Source organism: Pseudophryne corroboree, chromosome 5 (genome assembly GCF_028390025.1).
Source record: "Pseudophryne corroboree isolate aPseCor3 chromosome 5, aPseCor3.hap2, whole genome shotgun sequence".
In the NCBI taxonomy this organism is placed as follows: Eukaryota; Metazoa; Chordata; class Amphibia; order Anura; family Myobatrachidae; genus Pseudophryne; species Pseudophryne corroboree.
The window spans coordinates 816,129,339-816,155,840 of NC_086448.1; the positions used below are offsets into that span (position 1 = coordinate 816,129,339).

The 26,502-nt window shown below is 47.9% G+C and overlaps 1 protein-coding gene across 5 annotated transcripts in view; it reads left to right on the plus strand.

Moving 5' to 3' along the window:
* SYBU (syntabulin) overlaps window positions 1-26,502 on the plus strand; it is a 53,722-nt gene that overhangs the window by 12,326 nt on the left and 14,894 nt on the right. For all 5 annotated transcript variants that reach the window (XM_063924492.1, XM_063924494.1, XM_063924495.1 and 2 more), the window contains 2 exons: window positions 5,610-5,790; window positions 10,828-11,025. In XM_063924492.1, coding sequence (XP_063780562.1) covers window positions 5,610-5,790; window positions 10,828-11,025 — 379 coding nt within the window. The remainder of the gene's footprint in view (window positions 1-5,609; window positions 5,791-10,827; window positions 11,026-26,502) is intronic.

The following is a 26,502-nucleotide window of genomic DNA, read 5'->3' on the forward strand; positions in this document are numbered from 1 at the left end:
TATTCTCAGTTTCCGTGTTCTACACAACTGCTTAGAGCAGAGGTTCTCAAACTCTGTCCTCGGGAGCCCACACAGTGCATGTTTTGCAGGTCTCCTCACAGAATCACAAGTGACATAATTAGCTCCACCCGTGGACCTTTTAAAATGTGTCGGTGAGTAATTAATACACCTGTGCACCTGCTGGGTTACCTGCAAAACATGCACTGTGTGGGCCCCCGAGGACCGAGTTTGAGAACCTCTGGCTTAGAGGAACCCATGGTGCTGATTGTTGGAGCAAGGTCAGATGAGTCTGGGCTTTTAAAACCTTTGAGATTGACATCATCTGGTCTTTCCAGACGATGATTAAGAACAATCCATGACACTGCCTGGTCTCACCTGTCCAAAGGGGGCAGTACAAGGTATTAACTCTGCAGGGTGTCCAAACTTTTGAAGACGCCATTTTTTGTTTTCTGATCTTTTGAAAGTGTAAATGATGGAAATAAAATCAAACTTTTTCTAGAACTGTTATAAGAATGTCTAATCTGTAATTTGATGCCTTTTGGAGATTTTTCCATCTTTCCTTGGCTTCTTTTTGCACATTAAAATGAATTTTTGCCTGGGGAGCCCAAACTTTCAATCCCCACTGTACATGTACGTCTAGACAGTCAATGTTCAGGAGTTCAGCAGGCGGACCGCTTGGGGAAAGAAACTTTTGAGGCTTCTGGCGGGGACGGCCCTGTAACGCCTGCCCGAAGGAAGCAAGTTAAACATGTTGTGGCCAGGGTGTAGCTGGTCTTTTACGATCTTCGCTGCCTGCTTTTTGGCTCTATACAGCTCCTGGACTGAGGAAAGGTTGGCCCGATGATCTTCTCTGCGGTTCTGACCACCTTTTGGAGCCTGCATCTGTCCCTCGCGCTGGCGGAGACATACCATACCAGTATCGAGGAGCACAGTACCGACTCCACAATCGCGGAGTAGAAGAGGAGCAGAAGCTTCTGAGGGATGTTGAACTTCCTTAGTTGGCTGAGGAAGAACAACCTCTGCTGCGCTTTCCCAACAGTGGTTCAGCATTGGACCCCCATTTAAGGTCCCGGGAGATTGTGGTCCCTCGAAAAATTTGAAGGAGTCCACTAGCGATACCACACTGTCAGCAGTCGTTAGCGGAGGTGCACTAGCGGACTTCTAACTGAAGTCCACTATCATCTCGAGAGTTTTGAGGGGGTTGAGCTCAAGGATGTTGAGGCAGCCTAGGACAATGATTGTTTCCTGTACACATACAGTAAGAACTAATTAGGGGAATTATTTAGTGGCTACATAATTAATTTTCCATGCATTGCAGGTCAAAGGTCATATTTTCGCTAATTTTCTTTCTTACGGGTCACTTACTTTACAATGAGAGTATATGCTGTTTAAATACAGAGTATTACTTCCTATTCCTAGTGATAAAGTGAGGACACTGAACAATTAACTGACAGACAGTAATTGCAAGAAAATGTAACTTTATGTGCAGTGTACAGTATCTATAGTGTCCATTAAAGGAGTTTCTAGCTCCAGATGACTTTTGATGTATTGGTTTATATGTGGTATCCTGCTGTTCAAAGGTATGTATGTATGTATGTATGTATGTATGTATGTATGTATTTTTTGCCTCTTTCCTTTTATAGTCTTGTATTTTGTTTATTTGTGTTACCTAGGATATGACACAGCTCTGAATTGGAGCAGTTCTGTATCATATACAAGGGAAGCAAAACTCTGCCAGAATAGATAAATTTATGACTTGCAGTAGAAACACGGAAGGTCAAAGCAAAAGTAATGCGTTTTATTAAAGTTGCAGGGGAGTATGTTCAATCCAATAAATTGGTCAACAGAAGGTGAAAAAAAAAAAAAAAAAAAAAAAAAAAGAGCTAAAATCTATGCGCCAGATCTGGAACGGGGGAATTAAATGAATAAAACAAAATTGATTTTTTTATTGTACATCAGGTAATAATTAAGAAAAGCATCAGGTAGGGCTGGAAGAGAGAGTAGAAGTAAAAAGTCCATAAATGAGAATGCAATGAACAAATAATTGTCATGGAGAACAATACCCCCAGTCCGGCTTTTCCAACTTTTATCAGGTTCTACTGTCGCCATCAGTGGCGTAACTAGAAATTTTTCTCCCCCAAGCCAAAAAATTCTCTGGCGGCCCCCCCATAATTGGCACTAGCAAAGTGATAAATGTGCGCGCCTCAAGAAAGGGGTGTGGCCTTGCTGAAATGGGCATGGCTTTGCATATAGGGGCGTGGCATTGCAGGAAAAGACTACCTTATACCCCAGTTTTGCACCTTGAACGCCCAGGCGTTGGCCACCACAGGAAAAAAAATTATCCTGATTCATGCCCCTTACATTTTGTCATTTTTCCTCCTTATAGTAATGCCCGGTATACATTATGCCACATACTGCAATGGCCCTTAGACATTGTGCCACACACCATAATGCCCCCGACACATTATGCCACACATCGTAATGCCTGTGACACATTATTCCACACACCGTTATGCCTGTGACACATGACAGGAATCGCAATGTCCGTTATATATTATGCTACACACTGCAATGCCCCTGATACATTATAGCACATACAATGCCTGTGACACATTATGCCACACACCGCAATGTCAGTGATACATTATGCCACACACCGCAATGACCCTGAGACATTATACCACATACCACAATGTCCGTGATATAATATACCACACACCGTAATGCCTGTGACACATACCGCAATGCCCGTTATACCCTATGCCACACACCGCAATGCCCGTTATACATTATGCCACACACTGCAATGCCCCAGAGACATTATATCACAATGCCTGTGATATAGTATACCACACACCGTAATGCCTGTGACACATTATGCCACACACCGCAATGCCCATTACACATTAAGTCCTACAGTAAGGCTTCTAATTACTTTTAAATTACCTGCTCATTGCCAGGGGTTTCATGCTCTTGGTTCCATGCACGGTGCCAGGGGTTTTCATGCTCAAGGTATCATACTCATTGCCAGGGATTTCATGCAGTAGGTGTTATGCTTGTTGCCAGAGGTATCATGTGCTGGGTTTCAAGCTTGTTGCCAGGGAGTAATATACGTTGCCAGGGGTTTCATGCACTGGGTGTCATGCTCGTTGCTAGGGGGTAATGCTTGTTGCCAGGGATTTCATGAGCTGGGTGTTGTGCTTGTAACCAGGGAGTAATGCTTGTTGATAGGGCTATGCCCCCCAGTGCCAGATATTCCCCCCCAGTGCCAGGTATACATATACCCCCAGTGCCAGGTACACACATACCCCCCAGTGCCAAATATGCCCTCCCCCAGTGCCAGGTACACCATCCCCCAAACCCCCCTCCCCACCCCCCCACCGGGCTCTCCAGCTGCTGTGTGATTCGAGAAGGAGGGCACAGCGCGCGCCTCTCCTGTGTGTCCCTCTGGCGGCAGTGGAGTGTCTGTTTAATTAAGTGCCGCTGCCGCCGGAGATCCAGGAGGGACACACAGGAGAAGCGCGCGCTGTGCCCTCCGTGTCCCTCCTTCCCAGCAGAAATCAGTGGCGGCGGCTAGGGTGCCCTGCAGCCCTGCGCGCTCCCAAGTGCTCGCAGGGGCTGCGGGCCCCTAGTTACGCCACTGGTCGCCATCTGTATTAGTTTATTAAATATGTTGCCAATGAGATCTGCCAATCCTACCACTCGAAGCCTCTCTCCTGCCGTCAGGGCATGAGTAAAATTAAGGTAGTACGGAGGAGGGAATTACAGTCCCAGCAGGGAAAGTGTGCAGGGAGGCATGTGAGTAGGTAGACCAGGGCTAAAGGGAAGTGGACGGGGAGGCGGGCGTTTGGAGGTTCTGATCTTGTGAGTATAAAGAGTAAAGAAATAAAATTCCGGATTTGGCCCACCTGGGATTATTAACACTCCTGATTTCCGGGCAGTCCGGAGTTATCCCGGACGGGGGGAAACCGTTATGTCACCTCCAGCTTTTGTCATTAAATGTAAACGTAATGAAAAGTTATAGAATTTAAACAGTCGGCCTAGAGCAAAGCCTCTACTGTAATGTTCAGATGGATGAAGTCTGTATAAGCCTAATGCTGCATAAGTGGCCAGTCTTGGAAGGTGATGGGTGTTTCGTTTTGTTACGGTTCAGAGTTGGTTTAGATTGATCGATTTAGTCGGGGTCATCATTAGTCTATAGTTCAGCAGGGGAGGGTCTTAAGGAGTTTATAAGAGTGGGTCCAGTTCTGTCGCTTCTCTTCAGGATTCCCAACCCACCATTCTCTATTGGGATTTTGTTGTTTGGTATGTTGTGGTTGTTGGTTAGATAAGGAGAGGGCTGCCTAGGCACGAAATCTATATAAGGGTCTTGATTTTTTTGTGATTGGTTGAAGTTGTCATCTGTTGCTAGGCAGATCAAGGTTTGTAGTGAGTTGTAACTGGTTAGGGCCAGCCCATCAGTGAGTATAGGGGCAGTGATTATAGTGTATGTAGGGAGAAGTTTACCAGGATTCTTCCTCTTGTCGTTTTGGAAGTCCACCCACCCACCCTATTGGCTCTTTAATTTGGCTCTTTTCAATTTGGCTTACTAATATCGTTTGTTTCAGTTTTATGGCAGGAAGGCGCTACTGGCCTGCGGTCACGTGTAGCATAAGTGGTGTTGTGGGGCACTTATCCCTTTTGAAAAACGGCGAGTGTGTCCTGCCCTTGTAGGGGGGCGATGGGAGTGTCCTCACTGTGCTATAGTAAGGGGTGGTGAGACCTTCACAACACATGTTATACGTGTGTGTGTGTGTGTGTGTGTGTGTGTGTGTGTGTGTGTGTGTGTGTGTGTATATAATATAGCGTTTCAGTCGTCGCCATGTCAGTTGGGGGCGTTTAGTCGCCGCCCTTTTTGTAAGATCATGACTAGAGCTGGTTAGTGGTAGCCTCTTCCTGGCCACCGACTATGAATAAGGTCATTCCAATTAATAAATTCAATGACCATATAATCCAACGCAATTGTGTCAGTGTCTTTTTATTTTTAGTGATAAGCTAGCTTAAAGTGTATAGTTATATAGTTATAGCTCAGTTTGACGGGATAGCATTGCTTCTCAGCGGTCAGTAGGGGGCGCAGGTGGTAACTATGGAGCGCCCTCTATTTTGCAGGGTGAGCGGTCTCTGCCTAAAGAGGGGACCTGAGCTTCTCCATTATGGCTGGGCCCGGGGAGTGCTAGGAGAATAGAGAGGGGAGTGTAAGCCTTTGCAGCGCAGTTGCGTTGGGGGCGTACTGCTGAATTTCACAATGCTATCTTAGGCCACCTTTATATCAAGTTAATAAAAGCTGTGATCTCAATACTCCTGTGTCTCCTCTGTTTCCAGAATATTGGTTTTATTATATTTAGTGGTAACAAATCCTAAGGTTCCCAAACGATAGACTATTTATTGTTGATATTGATAAATGTTTTGCCGTACTTGCGTGCAGCGTGGAAGCGCATTGTCATAGAGACGGTAGCGATGTGAGTGCCTTCAATTATTTTGTCTAGTTTAGGATTTTCTGTTCTCTTCTGACTTTGACATGTTCTGTGCAGATGGAGCTAAACTGTATAAATTGCTTTTCTCATACTCAGAAAATGCAAGAAAAGGAGATTGCGCGAAGCCGCATCCCCCGCCTGGTTCTCCGCCCGTACTTGCCAAAGCAGAAAGCATCTCCTTCTTCCGATTCACCATGCTCAGAAGAGGAGAGCAAGGACTTCAACCTGACCTCAAGTCGATCTACAAGGACCATAAGTAGCAACAGCTTCTGCTCAGGTAAGAAACTCCTTTATCTTGGTTACATTTCATTACAATGCAGGTTAGCTATTGGCTGACACAATTTCCAACAGAGCTTTTATATACAAGCTGCCACGTCCCATGAGGAACCTATGAGGTAGTTCCACTTTCCCCAGTGGTGTCACTAGCCTGGTTGGGTGTAACTCCTCCAGCAGGAAGCAGGTTTGGGAATCGATATAAAAAATGTTGGTTATATAGGTTTTCTGCATTTGATAGGTGATGATTTCCTGATCGATAGTGAGTCATCGATGTTTCCTTGCTAAAATTTTTGTTTCATGTATTCTGTATTATTTGATGGGTCCCACAGCCTCCCAGCACCAGACTACCCCCTTCCCTCCAACTCACGACTTAAAGTAAACTGGCAGCAGGCAGGCGCAGGCACAGCCAGAGGCCATGAGCACACGCCGCAGGGACCAGTTTTGCGATGTCACATCTGTATCCCTGACCTTTGACACATAAGAGAAGAGACAGTCCTGTTGCTGGTTCAGATGTTTCTGCAGTATAAAAATTGTTGATTCCAGCAGTGAAACATTGATGGTGCATGACAGCTACTTTATAGCAATGATTGGTTTATTTTTATTTATTCTACTGTAAAGCTATATAAATATGTATACACCGTGTATAGTACTGTGCAAACGTTTTAGACAGGTATGGGAAAAATGCAGCAAAGTAAGAATCCTTTAAAAAATTAGAACTGTTACTAGTTTATTTTTATCCATTAACAAAATGCAAAGTACATGATCTAAATCAAATCAATATTTAATGTGACCAGCCATTGCCTTCAAAACAGCATCAATTCTTCTAGGTACACTTGCACACAGTTTTTGAAGGAACTCAGCGCGGAGTTTGTTCCAGTCATCTTGGAGAACTAACCTCAGATCTTCTGTGGATGTAGGGTTGCTCAAATCCTTCTGACTCTTTATGTAATCCCAGACAGACTCAATGATGTTGAGATCAGGGCTCTGTGGGGGCCAAATCATCACTTCAAGTATTCCTTGTTCTTCTTTATGCTGAAGGTAGTTCTTAATGACATTGGCTGTATATTTTGGGGTCATTGTCCTACTGCAGAATCCATTTGGAGCCAATCGGATGCCTCCCTGATGGTATTTCATGATGGATCAGTACCTGCTTACTTTGCAGCATATTTTTCCACACCTGCCTAAAACTTTTGCACAGTACTATGTGTGTGTGTGTGTGTGTGTGTGTGTGTGTGTATATATATATATATATATATATATATATATATATATATATATATATATATATATATATATATATATATATCTATCTATATCTATCTGTCTCTTTATCCAGTTCCCATGCTTATTGGGAAGGAAGTCCATTCCTAGTAACGTGTATATGCTTTAGGAGCTTGCTGCAGCTATGGATATTTGAGGTTTCATCTTTTGGGGGAAGAGTTTTATCTGTGTAGACACTGTACCCCACCCTAGTCTTACACCAGCATCAATGTTTTTGTTTCTCCTGATCTGCAATGGCTCCTTTGTTTTTTTTTCTGTTGACCCAACCTCCGTTTCCTTTTAATAAATTAATGACGCTACAAGTCATTTAAGGCGAGCCACTCTTTCCACTACAATCTATAAAGTTGGGGAAGTGAGAAGATGCCCTTGCAGTTAGACATGTTGCATTTAATTTGAGTGTTTTTACCCAAATGTCCTAACACACGAGCTATTCTGTGTTTGTTAAAAGGAGCCCACTAAGGAGCATAAAAAAAAAAAGTCTCTGGGGGAGATTTACTAAAGGCTGTGCGGCCATAGGTGTGCGCAGGGGGGGGTGCCTGGTGCGCACAGGCACCCCCTAATGTCTGGCACCCCTATCTCACATGCCTGATGCAGCGATCGTCGAGCAGGCTGATTACTGTCCCCTCTGCGCTGCACCCTGTCAGGACTGCATTACTGACCTGACGCCTGGGTTAATCAAAGGTGCCACTGCCACCGGCTTTCAAATTCCCAGCTCCACCTCCATGTACAAAAACTGCGTTATGTGACGTGATTACGTCATCCTGCTCGCATGCCCACCCGCCACATGCCCACCTCTCTCCTCCTATGTTATGCCAACGCCAGCCACTGATGAGGAGCAGCATGCAGCCAGCGTTCCTCTTAGGAAGACAAATTCAATACTGGCAGGCAGTCGGCAGCAGCATTGACACGTCACTCGTTTTTTCCAGCAGCAGCAGTACTAGTCTGCGACTGTCAGTGAGTGACTGACTTGTAAGTAAGCCGCTGCAGCTTGCAGAGGAAAGAGAGGGGGAGCCAGACCAGGCTGAGGAGGAGCACTGTAATTGCAGTGAGTGCCATCAGGGGTGTTTGTTTGGTGCACACCACAACATCTGACAATGTATCTGCTTTATTAGGCTTGGTACAAAGGTGGATATTTTATATGCGTTGACCATCAATAGATGGTGCTAGACACTGCCAAAAGGCGGTGCTAGACACACCCCTCCGACGGTGCACCCCCTAATAAAATGTGCTGCGCACGCCAGTGTGTGCGGCGATACCTTTAAATGGCATCACAGTAATTACCATTTAGCAACTACAGTTTTGCATATTGTCTCGAGAGATGAAATTTAAATTTTAGTACATTCATTTGGAATAACCAATACTGCATCCGTGTTCCTGCGCCAGGGAGAATCTCCTGCTAGTTCTCAGTGTTCCAATGCCTCCATCGTGTTCTTGGAACAAGACAAATATTAGTATGGAGCTAGTCAGGCTGCCGAATGTAAATAATTGACACTTTGTAACACTTGAACACACGCCCGCCACTGGTAAGCATTGTCAGGGTGTATCTGCTGCTACTAACACTGGAGACTCTGTTTGGCATTGGACACCACGACCACACCGCCTCCTTCCCTTCATCCGTGTGGTTGGACAGCAGCCACCGGGCTCAGATGTCAGGCTGTGGAAAACATTCTACCAGTCACATCTGGCTGTACAGTCAGCAACTAAATGAATGGCTTCTGCTGGAAAATCCCGAGATACATTTTTATTTATTACCACTTTGGAAAACATTGGTTGCAACTTTCAAAGTCCCTACAAAAAAATGCAAAATATTCCCTATATTTTTTTTTTATACCGAATTCTTTACTTTGAAACTGTGTAAAATGGAAGCAGGGCCCCTTTCTGCAGAGAAGCCGTGTTTCAGCTCAAGGGCGACTTTGTTTAGTTTTTCACTGCAAAATAATAAGTGTTTCTATAGACACATAATAAGCGGCGTAGTAACCAGGACAGCAGAAGTAAAAATAGCCCGTATTCTACATTAACCAGACGGCGTATATAAAACCTCTCCAGCAGGTAGGAAACACTTTGCCAATTGCCCTTCGTACAATGAATTTACTTTAGGAACTGTTTTGCTGCAGTGTATCCAGATAAATATTTTTGTCCAATTTTTGCTTTTTTGTTTGTTTCTTTTATATCCCCTACTTACTATATCGCTGGCCCAATGGATGGGCGATCCTTAGAGTGTAAGCAGTTGGGGGCACTACTTCTGTTTCTGAGGGTTGGGATTGAAATGCCAATAGGCGGGATGCCAGTGATAAGAATAAGGACAGCGGCATCCCGCTATTGAGAATACCGACAGAGGGAAAGGTAAGTATACTTCACTTACCCCAATGGCCCCCTAACACTAACCCTCCCATGCAGCAGCCTAAACCTAAACACCCACCCCTCCACACAGTATAACCCTAAACCTTCCCCGCAACCTAAACCTGCCCCTCTTCCCCTCCCCCCTTGTGGCTTACCTGTCCTGCGGCCCGGCACACGTTCATTTGGGATCCCGGCGGTCAGGATTCCGGCGCCGGGCTTGTGACCCTATTCGGAATGCTGGTGTTTGCTTTGAGTGGGGTCGGTATTCCGGCATCTGTATTTTGACTGCCAGGATCCCGACCAGATCCTGTTTATACTATGTGAGGGATACCTATCCGTGCCCATGACATTTGTCATTAATTTAATTGATCACGCAGAATATGTTCTGCTTGATCAATTCAATTTTTCTTTTAAGCAATTGCCCCTTAACCAAATAGATTTGTGGGTTATGCAAGGGGGATGTAGTTATGTGACCGGCGGTCACAGTACCGATGGCTACATCCCGTCCGCTCTAAATCCCGACAGTCGGCATGCCAACAACACCTATTGAGTGGGAAAAGAACCTGTGGCGAGTACAGCTTGTCACTGAACCCCCAGTGTGGCGAGCAAGCAAAGGGGCTTCGGGGCTCCGCCCCCCCCCCCCTCCCCTCTTTCCCCTGCGTGTGGATATCCAGCTCTTGTAGGCCATACCCAACCCATGCATGGAACCCCTGCAACTGGGAGAAATCCCCCCCCCCCCTTCCTCCCATCCCCCTCAGTTCTACAGGTGTTGACACTTTGAGATAATTTAAGTTCAAACAAGCTCTGTACAATATGTTTACATTAAAGATGAAGATTAGACAGGTCTGGGACTATGACATAGCACAGTCCACAGAGACCCCACAATCCACTTGTGAGAGAATATTCACCAACCTGTGACCAGTCCAACCAGAGCCGTAACCTCCACATAAGAACTGTCCAAGGAAGGGGAGACTGCATTTTTGTCCTTTAAGCTACCCTTCGAGGTGGCTTCAGGTGGGCAATCAATTAGCCCTTGTCCCTACCAGAGATTGGGTTTCCACTTAACCGTGGTCCCTGAGGTGTGTGGCTCCAGCATGCCTGCTAAAGGGAGAGTTCTGCTTCCTGAACAGGGATAGACCAATGACATAGGTTCTAGGTAAGGGCAGAGAGGGGAATGTTTGTCCACATTTTAGAGCGGTCTTGTCTCTGACTGTAATGTACTGTATATCATATTGTATTAAGATGTACAGTGTGCATTGGTTATATTAGTACAGAAAATAGATGTACTTTATACAACCTGCAACCATGGAGGAAAGCACATGGGGCACTTTCAAAATCCTATTTGAAGCGGCATGATGAGGATGCACTGTTTTCATGCGGGTATATATATCTTTTTATTTTTATTTTTCTCCCTAAGATGACACGGGGTGCCCCAGCAGTCAATCTGTTTCTCCGGTTAAAACTCCCTCTGATGCTGGTATGAGCCCGATGAGGTTCTGTGCGGGAAGTGATGATGATTATAGTCTCAAGACAGTTGCCGTTGACAGTTTTCCAGATGGGAACGTTCAGCCAGCCCGATACAAGAAGGAGCTGAAGACTGGACTACCGAAAACAGGTAACATTTAGAATTTTCGATTAATCCTTGGCTGAGACTTTATGTATTTAAAAAAAAAAAAATGACTGAGTTCATACCAGGTGCCTGGAGGTGAAAGAGATGATGGTGCCCTCACCCTATCGGCGCACATGCAGTAGCACAGCTGTGAGGGGAAAGGAGTAAGTAATGTACCAGTAATCCTGCCAATCGTGAATAATCTCCATCCACTTCCCCCAGTTCTCTTCAGTCTCATTCGCCCCTTGTGTCTCCCCAGCCTCTTTCCCCCATGTTTCTGCAGCTCCAGCCACCTTCTGTCTCTCCGGCTCTAGCCAGGCCCCTTCTGTCTCTGTGGCTGCAGCTTCAGCCAGGCCCCCTTCTGTCTGTCCGCCACCAGCCAGGCCCCCCTTCTGTCTGTCCGCCACCAGCCAGGCCCCCCTTCTGTCTGTCCGCCACCAGCCAGGCCCCCCTTCTGTCTGTCCGCCACCAGCCAGGCCCCCCTTCTGTCTGTCCGCCACCAGCCAGGCCCCCCTTCTGTCTGTCCGCCACCAGCCAGGCCCCCCTTCTGTCTGTCCGCCACCAGCCAGGCCCCCCTTCTGTCTGTCCGCCACCAGCCAGGCCCCCCTTCTGTCTGTCCGCCACCAGCCAGGCCCCCCTTCTGTCTGTCCGCCACCATTCTGTCTGTCCGCCACCAGCCAGGCCCCCCTTCTGTCTGTCCGCCACCAGCCAGGCCCCCCTTCTGTCTGTCCGCCACCAGCCAGGCCCCCCTTCTGTCTGTCCGCCACCAGCCAGGCCCCCCTTCTGTCTGTCCGCCACCAGCCAGGCCCCCCTTCTGTCTGTCCGCCACCAGCCAGGCCCCCCTTCTGTCTGTCCGCCACCAGCCAGGCCCCCCTTCTGTCTGTCCGCCACCAGCCAGGCCCCCCTTCTGTCTGTCCGCCACCAGCCAGGCCCCCCTTCTGTCTGTCCGCCACCAGCCAGGCCCCCCTTCTGTCTGTCCGCCACCAGCCAGGCCCCCCTTCTGTCTGTCCGCCACCAGCCAGGCCCCCTTCTGTCTGTCCGCCACCAGCCAGGCCCCCTTTTGCCTCCAGCCAGGCCCCCTTTTGCCACCAGCCAGGCCCCCTTTTGCCACCAGCCAGGCCCCCTTTTGCCACCAGCCAGGCCCCCTTTTGCCTCCAGCCAGGCCCCCTTTTTGCCTCTCTGCCTCCAGCCAGGCCCCGTGTCCCTCCAGCTGCAGCCCACAGACAATTACCTTTTTTGGTGTCTTCTGGGTGGCTGCTTCTCTTTGCAATGCAGCTCCTCTGTCATGTATCAGGATAAAAATCCACAATGAAATAGTTGGTGTGTACAAAGTGTTACTACAACATGTGTCATTGGATGCTCATCAGGGCATGAGGTGGTCTGTGCCTCTCGCCTCAATACCAGCCTTCCAGTAATACACCAGGGAGAGCTGTGGATCCTCTTACATTTTTGCCTGGACCTTTTTGATTTGCTGCTTTAAGATCTCTCATTCTGTTTTCCCCACATCTCTAATCTCCTTCATTAATATGAGCTAGCTGTAACCTGTACGCGTGATTGCTCTGTTTTCACACATATTCAGCAGAGTTCTCAGACCGTTGCCATAGTAACTGCAGTGAAGATCTGGGTAACGGGATACGGTGTGAATACAGAATATTCTCACACCTGTGTATACTGACCGATAAGATAGGAACGGCTTATTCCACAAAAGTAAACGCCATAAAAACATGTCTCCGTTTTTTAAGACTTCCAAATTTTTCACATCTATATATTTTTTATTTATATTTCATTACCCAAACCAGCCTAGGGACGTGTGAGGTAAACAGGCCACTGTCTTGCAATACCTCATTTAGGGGTCTATGTACTAAGCTTTGGAGAGAGAGAAAGTACCAGCCAATCAGCTCCTAACTGCCATGTTACCGGCTGTATTCGAAAAATGACAGCTAGGAGCTGATTGGCTGGTACTTTATCTCCATCCACTTTTTCTCTCTCCAAGTCTTAGTATATAGACCCCTTAATTGCACGCAAGAAACGTGGATGCAAGATGGGCAAACAAGAGGCTACTAATCTTATCTGAGACCTAATTGTCACCGCTTGTGGCCAACTGGTACCGCCAGCCGGTCTATGGGCTCGTTACTGACCATTCACATAGACTATCTTGCCTATGGAAGATGAGGAGTTTCTGAAAACAAGACCTGCACATGCTGTAGTAATCCGAAGGTCTGTAATGGAGAGGCATTTTCCTTTTTTGCATGAGAGCTTACAGTCTAGTCCAAAGAGGCCCCGGAACTGAAGGAAAAATGTTATGATTATTGGCCGATGCCTCCTGATCCTGGTTGATATTCTCCATGAGTAGATGTGTTGATATGAGCCCATGGTCTGTTTTTCTCTAAATAGATTATACATTTCATTCAGAGCTACATGACCACCTCCCATGCCCACTGTACAGCTGGTTTTTCCCCCATGGCATCTTTGTTCTTTATCCCAGCAGCAGGGAATAAGATCAAGCTGCTGATCCTATAATTGCAGAAACTTGGGAATATTGGCTGCATGTCGCAGCTACCCGGAGCTTCAGCCTTGCTCCTCAGAGCTTACAATCTAGCATCACAAGCACGGCTGCATTAGTCTCATGCAGGGTGGGACTGGCCCACAGGGGTACAGGGGAAACCACCGGTAGGCCCCACTGCCTGAGTGCCCACTCCTTCCTCTATGGATCAGTTTCCAGACAGTGCACTTGTATTATACATGGTAATATGTTGCATTACACTGCACTAGACTGTTGTGTATTTCAAGCCTCTGTGGAGGCTGGCCACACCCCCTTTGTAGGCTGGTCACACCCCTAAGTCTGGGCCCCTATTAAAGCATTTCCCCGGTGGGCCCTTCATGCCCCATTCCGACACTGGTCTCATGTCTGCACCTTCTTCATCAATCATGCGTGTTCCTATAAAGGGGGGGGGGGGGGGTTCTGTTGGTTTTTTATGCAGTGTCTCCAGTAGCGGATCTTGCCACGGGCATGCAGGACTTTTGCCCGGGGCGCCGCCTTCCGGAGGGCGCTGCACCATGGCAAGATCCGCTGCTGCGCCCCCTGCTGCCGCTGCCCACTGTGTAGGGAAACTAGACGCTACGCGTCTAGTTTCCCTTCCTGGAGAGGACCTTAACTGTAATGATGTGTGGTACGCGTTGACGTCATCGCGCACCACACAACAACGGTCCTCTCCACAAAGGGAACTAGACGCGTAGCGTCTAGTTTTCCTTCGTGGAGAGGACCTATGCTGTGCGGTGCGCGATGACGTCATCGCGCACCGCACATCATTACAGCGGCGCTACTACTGTACAGGGGGCGTAACTGACCACGCCCCCTGTATGAAGCCATGCCCCTATTGCCGCCCAGGGCGCAACAATACTCTGAACCGGCCCTGAGTGTCTCTTAGTGTTATCTGCAATGTGTGGCTTCAGGTGAGCATTAAACTGTGTGTGAACAAAAAATGATCTCATTATATAATTTTACAGGTAGTATATATTGTGTATATATAATATACTGTACACAACCTGCATCCTGTGTGTTTGTGTCAGTCAGCCACAGGGTCTGTCAGATGCAGCAGATTTATTTGCATGTGCCTCAGGCTTTTTGTAGGAAAGAGCTTCTGTATGTTTAATTTGTGTCACCTGTACAGTATATTGTCATGGGATGCAGTTTATTTGCTGGCCGTCGGAATCCAGGTAACCGACGCCGGAATCCCGACAGCTGGAATCCTGGTGCAAAGGGGCTATTCCCACTAGTGGGGACACTTTGATCTCGCCCCGCTGACTGTATACTGACAACCGGTTTCCTAGCCGTCGGTAGATCCTACTGATCCCATTGTCATGGTCCAAACATTCGGCATCATTCTCTCTTCTGTGCAATCCTATGTTCCTACCCTGTTGGTTTGCAGATTTCCCTTTCTGCAGTTGTGCTAATTGGGCGAATGTGCAGCCAAAGGCGATTATCTGTGGTAAAATATTCTGAGATTACCACAAACCTGGCAGCTTCCTCAGAACTCTGAATTTGTGTGATGCCGATAACTTTCTAAACGCTAATCCCTTGTAAATTGTCCTTCGGGTTTTGGGGGGAGGGGGCTAATAACATTTGTGTAAGGTACCTAAGACCACACATTTATTACAGGGGCTGTGGAGAATCCATTAATACAGTAGTTTTTGGGTATGTAGTTATTATGCCGACATGTAGAATATCGTCAACATGGATGCTAAGTTGTCATTCACACTGTCAAAATGGTGATTATGTCAACATTGTAAATGTAGGGAGTCACGTCGTCATTTTAGGTTAGGGCTATAACAGTAGATAACGTTATGTCGACATGCACTATGCCAATTTTATGATTGTCGTAAGTTGACATAAAGTCTGCAGAACCTGTTGACATTCTGAATGTTGATATTTTGTACCACACCCTAGTATATGAAAGTAACAGATGACTGTTTCCCACTAAGGGGGGGAATTCAATTACCTGTGATCTGTTTTTGCAGTAAACCGTTATTTTACCGCAATTTTGTTTGAATTACTACCCCCCACCCCTCTTTCTGCGCCCGTTTTCGCACAAACACAAAGGATCCGGGATAAGAGCTAAGTTCAGCTAAATAATGATGGAGCATAACTGAGATCAAGTCTACCAAATATTAATTGCTACTCACTGCACCAGTCATTTTTCTTATTAAGGCCCAGATTTATCAAGGCGAGTGATAAATAGCATGGTGATAAAGTACCAACCAATCAGCTCCTGTCATTTTTTTCAAACACAGCCTGTAACGTGACAGGGGCTGATTGGCTGGTATTTTATTACCGTACAATTTATTACTCTCTCCAAGGCGTGAGAAGTCTAGGCCAAAATATTAATTGCTCCTCACTCCACCAGTTTTATTCTGATCCTCACATCGTTAGCAGCCGCACACCTGTAACCCTTCTAATGAATCCGGTCACCAGAACCTACTGTGTTAGTACATCATAGGCGGGATTCAATTCTTTTCACCCCTTTCCACACCCGTTCTGTTTCTGCCCTCAGGGGCGTGGTATCATTATTTCAGCTTACTACCCCCGAAGTAGGGAGGCACTCAACCCTTCATACAGCTAAACCTGATCACTATGGGCGCAATATGCGCAATAACGGAGATCATTTTAGAAAGGAAATTGGGAGTGATATATCATTTGAATTCCACCCCATGTGTTTTCTGTTTTGCTCTCACATGGAGTTCTATTACATTTACTCATAGTCCGTGTACTGTACGTGGACTATTGCTTTGAACATAAGGGACGTAGAACAGATATACTTTGACCACAAATAATTTTTATTTTTAACTTAAACTGCTAATAATTTATTATGGAATAATGCAGCCATGACGGGGAGATTTGCTTTTATGAAGCCCAAACATGGAAATTTCCCCATATTGCCCAGTAAAATCCCCCCCAGACTACGTTTTGTTTGTTTTTGTTGTGCTGCGTAACGAGTGATAATTCTGGTTAATGAATGACACCGCACTCTGTAACAAGGTTTTACTTATTAGTCATTTGCTATGGGTTTTGTTTTACAATAGAGGTCACTTGTCTGTAACAATGCTCTCTATTCACCTATCTGTGCTGCAGTTTCGTGATTGCCTCAGTCTGCAAATTCCCGGTGCTTTGAATGGCAGCTTGTTATATCCACGTATAGAAGATGCCAGATTAGCATTGGTTACACTTTCACAATCAAACCAGTGACCGAGCCTAGTGTATAAAACGTTAGGAATTAGTTATAAATTTAGCGCTTAGACATCCTTGAGATGTAAAATTTACACAGCATTCTAGCCCCCCCCCCCTTGTGCGACGCAGTGAGTATATTAGTGATGCGCGCACACACACACGTACGTTAATAAATGTAAAAATGTATTCAGTGCTCAATAATCTAATAGGTGGTGCCTGCTTCATATAAGTGAAGAGGGGAAAGAGATGAGGTGGTTGACGGTCGGTGGTCGCAGGTATGTACTAGACACGCCTCGCTTTATAGACCACACACCCTATGTAGAACACACACCCACAGTGCTGGTCACACTCCCTGCAGCAGCACGGAATAGGCCCTTTACAAATTTCAGCTCCAGGCCCATGTGGACCTTAATCTGGCACTACCCTCATCCTACCTATGGGGGTAATTCATACCTGATCACTAGGCTGCGTTTTCGTACAGCGGGCAATCTGCGTATGCACCGCAATGCGCAGGCGCATCACATGGGAACATAGCGGATTGCCGCTCAGCGATGGATTTGTGCGAAGGATCCATTCGCACGGGCGTTCGCAAGGAGATTGCCAGGAAGAAGGCGTTTGTGGGTGGCAACTGACCGTTTTCTGGGAGTGTTTGGAAAAATGCAGGCGTGTCCATGCGTTTGCAGGGAGGGTGTCTGACGTCCATTCCGGTCCCGGACAGGCTTATGTGATGGCAGCAGCTGAGTATAAGTCCTGGGCTACTCAGAAACTGCACAAAATCTGTTTTGTGCAGCTCTGCTACACATGCGTTCGCACACTTGCATAGCTAAAATACACTCCCCTATGGGCGGCGACTATGCGAACACAGGACTGCAAAAAAAAAAAACCCTAGTGAGCGAACAGGTCTGAATTACCCCTTATATCCATTGACTATATACAGTAAACTCACCAGTATAATGTCCTTAAATTCCTGTAATCTTCCACGGACCACGCCACTGTTAGTCTTATGATGCTGGCATTGCCTTAAATAAAACACACGATGACCAGTGTAGGGCCCCCAATATCCGATGAGGGTATCATGCACAGCTCAGTAATGGCGCATAACCCTATGTCAGTATACTGTACAGAGGACATGCTGGTGACTAGTATACAGACCCTATGAATGACTCTCTGGTAAATAGTATGGCTGCTGCACCATAGGCAGAAATTTGTTCTCCAGTAGAGTCTGTTTGGTCCTCTGGTCCTTAATGACTCCGAGCGAGTTGATTGGCTGCAGGCTTATGAATACCAATAGGTTACGTGAACAAGATGGCTGCCTTCACTGTGTGTAGGTGACAAGTGAGCGCTGTGTAACAAGAGTTAATGGGCTCTCCTATCCTTTAATTAGCGTAAATCTCTGGGGGTGGGGTGGAAGAAATCCTGTTTTAAGAAATGTATTTCTGTGTGTCCTAATAAAGAGGCCTTGTGCTAGGGAAGGGTGGGGAGGGTGATCCACCTAACGTCCTGTCCTGGCACTCACGCGCTAGTGAGGAACAAATGCCGTATAAAGGAAGGGCGTGTTTGTCTTCTACAAAAATAGATGCTGAAAAAACACTATATTAGGCATAATATGAAGGGAAAATGTTTTCCGTTATAGCGATCAAGACCAAAGGATGCAAAATTAAAATGACAGAAGTGAGGAGAGAGAGCGTGTGGCTACTTACTGTGAATGGTGGGGAGCGTTAGAGCCACCTGTACCAGTCCCTGCGACAAAACTGCGATGGACATGGAGGGTCTATTTATTAAATGGGGGGGGGGGGAGTGGGGAGTGGGGGAGTTTGCATTATACAAGAAGGGGGCTGCAGGCACCACGGTCTCCTTCTGTTCTCTCAGTTTAACAGAAGGATGGTGGCACCAAAAGAAAGTGAATGAAGAAATGCTTTATCTAAGGCTAAGCCTTTGAGAATGATAAATTGGAGAGAGATAAACTACCAGCCCTGACTCCCAACTGCCATTTCTCAAATACCGCCTATAATGACAGTTAAGAGCTGATTGGCTGGTAATTCATCTCTCTCCACTTTCTCTCCCAAGTCTTAGTATATCTGCCCCTAAGACTCGATCCACCTCTCCCTGTGTCTTTTTAGAGACGTTTATTCTCATTGGTACACCCACTACTCCTTCCCTCTGTTCAGGAGACTGAGGGGGACATTTACTAAGCAGTGATAAGAGCGGAGAAGTGAGCCAGTGGAGAAGTTGCCCCATCAACCAATCATCATCTCTGTATAATTTTATAGTATGCAAATTACAGCTGTTACTTAAGTGCTGCATGGTTGCCATGGGCAACTTCTCCACTGGCTCACTTCCCCGCTCTTATCACTGCTTAGTAACTGCCCCCCCCCCCCCTCAATATCATATAAACTGTTCCCATTCGGCTCAGCAGCTGCTGATCTTTCTCCCGTGCTCAGTCTTCCCTTTCTCCTCTCTGTTGTCATGGAGCCGACTAGATTCGCTTATTTGATCTGCGAGTACAAGGATGCTTTAGTGTCTGTCTCCATGGCAACAGCAGCGTAGAATCTCTGCTCCTTCTGCAGGATATATGGATATTCGAAACACCCCTGCAGTCGGGGGGCACAGCTTTGGGTGCGCTGTCGTCAGGTCTCGCAACCTGTAAAGCAGAAAGCCTGCAGAACTGTGGGAACCGCTTGGCGGCAACGGAACATTTATAATAGGACACCTATTATTACCTCTAATTAGTGCTTATTATTTTTTTTATTAACTTTGCAGATTAAAGGGAGAGTAATTATATAGAAAACAAAGCTCACCCGTGTAAACGTATATTGTGCAAATACGGCGATATTTGATCGTGATTCACAAACACGTCCTTAAACAGAAAATTATTTCGATAAATCGGGGTGGCGACAGCAGAAGAAAATCTATTGATATATGGCTTTATTATTATCATTTTCTTTTTCTTCTATTTTCATATTCTGGCTTTCAGTTCCACTGTGCACGCGTGAGCTGGGTCATGGATGTGCGATACGTTGGATGCTGGCTTGGCGAAGTGATCAATTAACTCCAGGGCATTATCGTTCCGATGCCTCTGAGATTTGCTTGATAAATTATGGGGATAAGTAGTTTTCTATCGATGCGATAAGACGGCCAGCCCTATCGCCAGATCTTAATACATAGCTCTTACTGTCAGGCCTATACAGGTTAATATGGTATAAAATGCAGTCAGATCTTCAGAAATGCAGTTTTCCAAGGTTTGGCCGCGTTCCTTGTATGCACTAAGCTCTGGAATGCAATACATTCCGGAGATTGGACCCGTAGGCAATGCCATCTGTAGCATTACTAAGCGCCACTATGCTTGCGATGATCCTTAAAGCGAGCAAGGTTGGGACTTGGCTACCCTGATTTTATAGGCATTATTCCCCGTGTTCAGTTGCAGAAGTTTTATAAGAATTTTTGAACATTCACTTTTTTAAAGGGCTATAGGTAAAATGAATCCCTACGTTTTTTAATGGGGGGATAAAAAAAAAAGTTACAATCGCTTCTTCACATGCAAAGGTTGTGTTGCTGATGGAATAGTTGGTTGCCTCACTGAACAAAAATGTTGGGGCATGAGAGCTTTGTCCCCACGATCAGAAACGCTGTGAAAGGAAATATAGGACCTCATTCCGAGTTGTTCGCTCGGTAAATTTCATCGCATCGCATCGATTTTCCGCTTAGTGCGCATGCGCAATGTCCGCACTGCGACTGCGCCTAGTAAATTTGCTATGAAGTTAGGATTTTTACTCACGGCTTTTTCTTCGCTCAGGCGATCGTAGTGTGATTGACAGGAAATGGGTGTTACTGGGCGGAAACAGGCCGTTTTATGGGCGTGTGGGAAAAAAACGCTACCGTTTCCGGAAAAAACGCAGGAGTGGCCGGAGAAACGGAGGAGTGTCTGGGCGAACGCTGGGTGTGTTTGTGACGTCAAACCAGGAACGACAAGCACTGAACTGATCGCAGATGCCGAGTAAGTCTGAAGCTACTCAGAAACTGCTACGAGGTGTGTAATCGCAATATTGCGATTACTTCGTTCGCAATTTTAAGATGCTAAGATTCACTCCCAGTAGGCGGCGGCTTAGCGTGAGCAACTCTGCTAAAATCGCCTTGCGAGCGAACAACTCGGAATGACCTCCATAGTACGATTTGATTACGGTGGACCAGATGGAGGAAATGCCCATTTAGATGTCCAGTCGTTAATGCATTGGGGCTATATTCAGACCTGATTGCTGCTGTGCGTTTTCGCATAGGGGGCGATCATCGATAGACTGTACATGCGAATGCACCGCAATGCGCATGTGCGTCGACAAACAACGACAGGCTGGTGCGAAAATTTTAATTGTACAGCCCTTCGCATGCTGATTGATAGGAAGAGGATGTTTGTGGGCGGTAACTGACCATTTTCTGGGGGTGTCAGGAAAAAGGCAGGCGTTCCCAAGTGTTTTCAGGGAGGGTGTGTGACGTCGGCTCCGACCCCGATCAGCCTGTTCTTATTGCACTGTAGGAGTAAGTCCGGCGCTACGCAGAGACTGCACAGACTGGTAAAAACATTAAATGGCGACTGAGGTGCGAGTGGATTTGCAGCTGTCCGCTGAGCGTTGTTGTTTGTTTTTTTTTTTTTTTTTTTTTTTTTTTTCCCAGCTCTGTGTACACATGCGATTGCACACTTGCACGGCGACTATACACTTTCCTCTTAGGCGGAGATTATCCGATCGCAGCACAACCATTTAGCAGCCCAGCGATCAAGTCTGAATCACCCCCATAGTCATGAGGACCTAAGGCGGGGGTGGGGAACCTCAGGCCCGCAGAGCCACTTGATCCGGCCCGGCCAGGCTCACCTAGCCAGGCGCCCGCTGAGATTTTGTTACTAGTGGGCGCCCGGCTTCTTACCCTCAGTAGCAGCCGGAGGCAGGAGATCACTCCTGAGCTCCGGCTTCCGGCTCTGGCAGTGTGCGTGTGCTGCTGTGCTGTGTTATGGGAGAGATGTCATGACTTCTCTCCCATCGTTCTGAGGGCAACGGTCCGGAAGCAGGAGCGGGGCTGGTGAGTATTTATTTGTTTTTCTTTTAATGTGTGTGTGTGTGTGTGTGTGTAAGCGTCGCTACTAGGGGGCATATCTAATGGGGCATAACAACTGACTGGTGGCCTATCTAATGGGGCATAACAAGTGACTGGGGGCATAGCTACTGGGGGCAGGCTCATTTTTAAGTTGATAATTTTTGTATGGCCCCCGTAGGATTTTATAAATATCCAAATGGCCCTTGGTAGAAAAAAGGTTCCCCACCCCTGACCTAAGGGCAGAAGCAGATATATAGCTATGCTACCAAAGTGACCGCTTAGGGTCCGGCGGGTCCCAGGGGGCCCGCCAACAGGGTTGAATCATGGCGGACAGTGAGCATTGGGCTGGTGGAATACTCCTGGCCAGTTGTCGGTGATTACAGCTGCCGGCTCAGCCCCTACCACTCCTAAATGAACTTGCAGCCTGCCATGATTCAGCCCTGTCGGCAGGCCTCGCGTGGGGCACAGACACAGCGACTGAGCCAGCAGCCTACAGATCCTGAACGGATTCCTCTCCACAGCTCCGATCTCCTTCCCTTAGGAAGACGGTGTCGTTCCCACAGTTAAGCGCCAAATACTTTAAGTTTACGGATCTTGATGAATGAAGGTCCCCAGACTAGTGTATGAGCACCGCGGAGGGTGTTGTGGCGGCACAGTAAGCAGGAGATAGTGACAGCGGTGATGAACGGGCCTAGTCTGTATGTGTAACCAGGGCCTATTTTGCCCCCACAGTGCCAGATACGCATGATATGCCCCCACAGTGCCAGATACGCATGATATGCCCCCACAGTGCCAGATACGCATGATATGCCCCCACAGTGCCAGATACGCATGATATGCCCCCACAGTGCCAGATACGCATGATATGCCCCCACAGTGCCAGATACGCATGATATGCCCCCACAGTGCCAGATACGCATGATATGCCCCCACAGTGCCAGATACGCATGATATGCCCCCACAGTGCCAGATACGCATGATATGCCCCCACAGTGCCAGATACACACGATATGCCCCCACAGTGCCAGATACACACGATATGCCCCCACAGTGCCAGATACACACGATATGCCCCCACAGTGCCAGATACACACGATATGCCCCCACAGTGCCAGATACACACGATATGCCCCCACAGTGCCAGATACACACGATATGCCCCCACAGTGCCAGATACACACGATATGCCCCCACAGTGCCAGATACACACGATATATGCCCCCAAAGGATGCCTGGCGGGTGGGCAGGAGCGGATGGCCCCTGCATTTTCAAACAAGTCTCCAAGTCCCACCGCTGCGATGTCCGGCCCCAGCACAGTTTGCGCATGTGTAATGAGCAGCATGACATCATGACGCTCTGCTATTCATTACATATGCATGATCATGCGGCACTACACGGGAAGGGAGAGGGGGGGGGGGGGGGGGAGTACGGGCGTGTCCGCAGCATTGACTGTCAGTGAAGTCAGTGAATGGCGGGTTACGCGGCCGGAGTGCCCTCTGTGCAGCGCCTTACTCGACCGCGTACTGTGAGTATGTATATAGGGCCGCCACTGTGCGTTACCTCCTTTTTTCGAATGTCCTCTAGTACTAGGAAGCCAGATACTCCAGAATGGAGACCGGGAGACACCATCTGGCGGGATGGGTTGGGTAGAGAAATTCCAGTGGTCACATGACAGACCGCGGCAACCCGACAGTGGGAAACCTGACATCGGACGAGGGTAAGTATTTTACCGCTCCCCTACCCTAAACCTTTGCGGGTGTCGGCTAGGGTTAACCCTCTGTGGGTGCCGGCTATTGCTAAACACCCCACTTTCCCAGTGTCTACCTCGATACTCAACTTTGGGGTGTTGGTCACATGACCGCCAGCATCCCAGTGGGACAAATTTTCAACACCTTTGACACTTTTAATTGGTGTGTGTGTGTGTGTGTGTGTGTGTGTGTGTACGTGTATACTTGTGTTTGTGTGGATATGTTGTTTGTATGTGTGTAGAATAATGTATTACTTGTTTACGGATGAGAGACTGCCTCTTCCAGTACCTATTGTCTAGAACAGGGGTGGGAAACCTCCGGCCCGCGGGCCGTATAAGGCCCGCAAAGCCGTTTGCTCCGGCCCACCCACTTCTCCCAGTGAGACACGCCGCCTCTCAGTCCGGTGGCAGCGTGTCTCAGCTGTCAGTGTCAGGACAGGGAGGAGAGCGCGGCGGCGTGTCGAACTTGAAACCAGCCGCCGGTTCGTGAGCCAATCAGAGCTCGCGGACCGGCAGCCAATAAGGAGCCGGTGCTGACGGTCCGCGAGCTCTGATTGGCTCTTGAACCGGCGGCTGGTTTCCAGTTCTACACGCCGCCGCCCAACATAGCCGCGCTCTCCTCCGTGTCCCGCCGAAAGGAGCGGTAAGTAGCACGGAAGGGGGGGGGGGTCACTGTGGGGGCATCTGTATACCTGGCACTGTGGGGGGCATCTGTATACCTGGTACTGTGGGGGCATCTGTATACCTGGTACTGTGGGGGCATTTGTATACCTGGCACTGTGGGGGCATCTGTATACCTGGCACTGTGGGGGGCATCTGTATACCTGGCACTGTGGGGGGCATCTGTATACCTGGCACTGTGGGGGGCATCTGTATACCCGGCACTGCGAGGGGCATTTGTATACCTGGCACTGTGGGGGCATTTGTATACCTGGCACTGTGGGGGCATCTGTATACCTGGCACTGCGAGGGGCATTTGTATACCTGGCACTGTGGGGGCATCTGTATACCTGGCACTGTGAGGGGCATCTGTATACCTGGCACTGTGAGGGGCATCTGTATACCTGGCACTGTGAGGGGCATCTGTATACCTGGCACTGTGGGGACATCTGTATACCTGGCACTGAGGGGGCATCTGTATACCTGGCACTGAGGGGGCATCTGTATACCTGGCACTGTGGGGGCATCTGTATACCTGGCACTGTGGGGGCATCTGTATACCTGGCACTGTGGGGACATCTGTATACCTGGCACTGTGAAGGGCATTTGTACACCTGGCACTGTGAGGGGCATTTGTACACTTGGCACTGTGGGGGCATCTGTATACCTGGCACTGTGGGGGCATCTGTATACCTGGCACTGTGGGGACATCTGTATACCTGGCACTGTGAGGGGCATTTGTATACCTGGCACTGTGGGGGCAATTGTGGATCTGGCACTGCACTATTGGGGGCATATGTGTATCACGTCCCATTTTAACTGGCCACACATTTTTTGGGCGCGCGCGCCTCCGGCGCGCACACACAGTACCTCTATGGGGCAGACCTGCTGGGGGGCAGGGTAATTTTTTAAGTTGAGAATTTTTGTATGGCCCCCGAAGGATTTTATAAATATCCAAATGGCCCTCGGTAGAAAAAAGGTTCCCCACCCCTGGTCTAGAATATAACAGTACAAATACATAAATAATTGTGCTGCTTCACTGTACTTACTATGGGCAGGATGTACTAAAGCTGAAAATGAGGGTAAAATTCAGAAAATGCCATTTTCGGAGGTTTGGCTGCGTAGCTTGGACCCAGTGGGCAATGCCATGTTTAGATGCCCAACAGAAGAACATTCGTAACGGAGTGTGTGCCCCCTGCACGCTCTCATTCTACATGTGCACAGAAGGTTGAGAGCGCACTTCTTCTATCGCAAGGGCGAGCTCTTATCAGGACAGCGGTCCTCTGCGATTTTCCAGGTACACGCTGGCATTATTATTGACCGCAGGGGTTAAAGTGAGGGGGAACGAGGTGGAACTGTGTTCCACTACCTGTAATGGTAGGGGGAACTAGTTCCACCACCTCCATTGCCTTTCACAGTAATTCCAACAGAAAAGAATGCCCCATCACCTAAATCAATAGATGATGATGCATGCAGCGCTAGTGTTACTGGTGAGCTGCAGCCACCTCCGCCTTCCTCAGGTCCTGGTGGCTCCGTGGTCCTACTCCATTTACAGCCACCCCTCCTGGAACTCAAACACGCTGTGTCTGTTGGACAGCATTCATCCTCTCCTCAGGTCCCAGTGGTTTCCTTTTCTGGATAGTGTATGTGATGTCATGCTGTCACCGCTGCTGAGGGGGAAGAGGAGCCATGAAGAGGAGCAGGCTGTATGCATGCTGAAGACGAGATGAGAGGGGGCTGGAGAGACAAGAGAGGTGGGGAAGCTGCTGGAGGGATACAGGACATGGAGCTGCTGGAGAGACACAGGGAGCTGCTAGAGTGACAGAGGCAGAGATGTGTATAAGCGGCACTACTGTGGGCATTATGTGTAAAAGCGCCACTACTGTAGGCTTTATGTGTAAGTGACACTACTATTGTGGGAATTGTGTATGTATAAAGGGCACTACTACTGTGGCATTCTGTATACAAGCGGCACTACTACTGTGGGGATTTTGTGTATAAGCGGCACTACTGTGGGCAATATGTGTATAAGCGGCACTTCTGTGGGCAATATGTGTATAAGCGGCACTACTGTGGGTAAGATGTGTATAAGCGGCACTTCTGTGGGCAATATGTGTATAAGCAGCACTACTGTGGGTAAGATGTGTATAAGCGGCACTACTGTGGGGATTTTGTGTATAAGCGGCACTACTACTGTGGGGATTTTGTGTATAAGCGGTACTACTACTGTGGGTAAGATGTGTATAAGCGGCACTTCTGTGGGCAATAT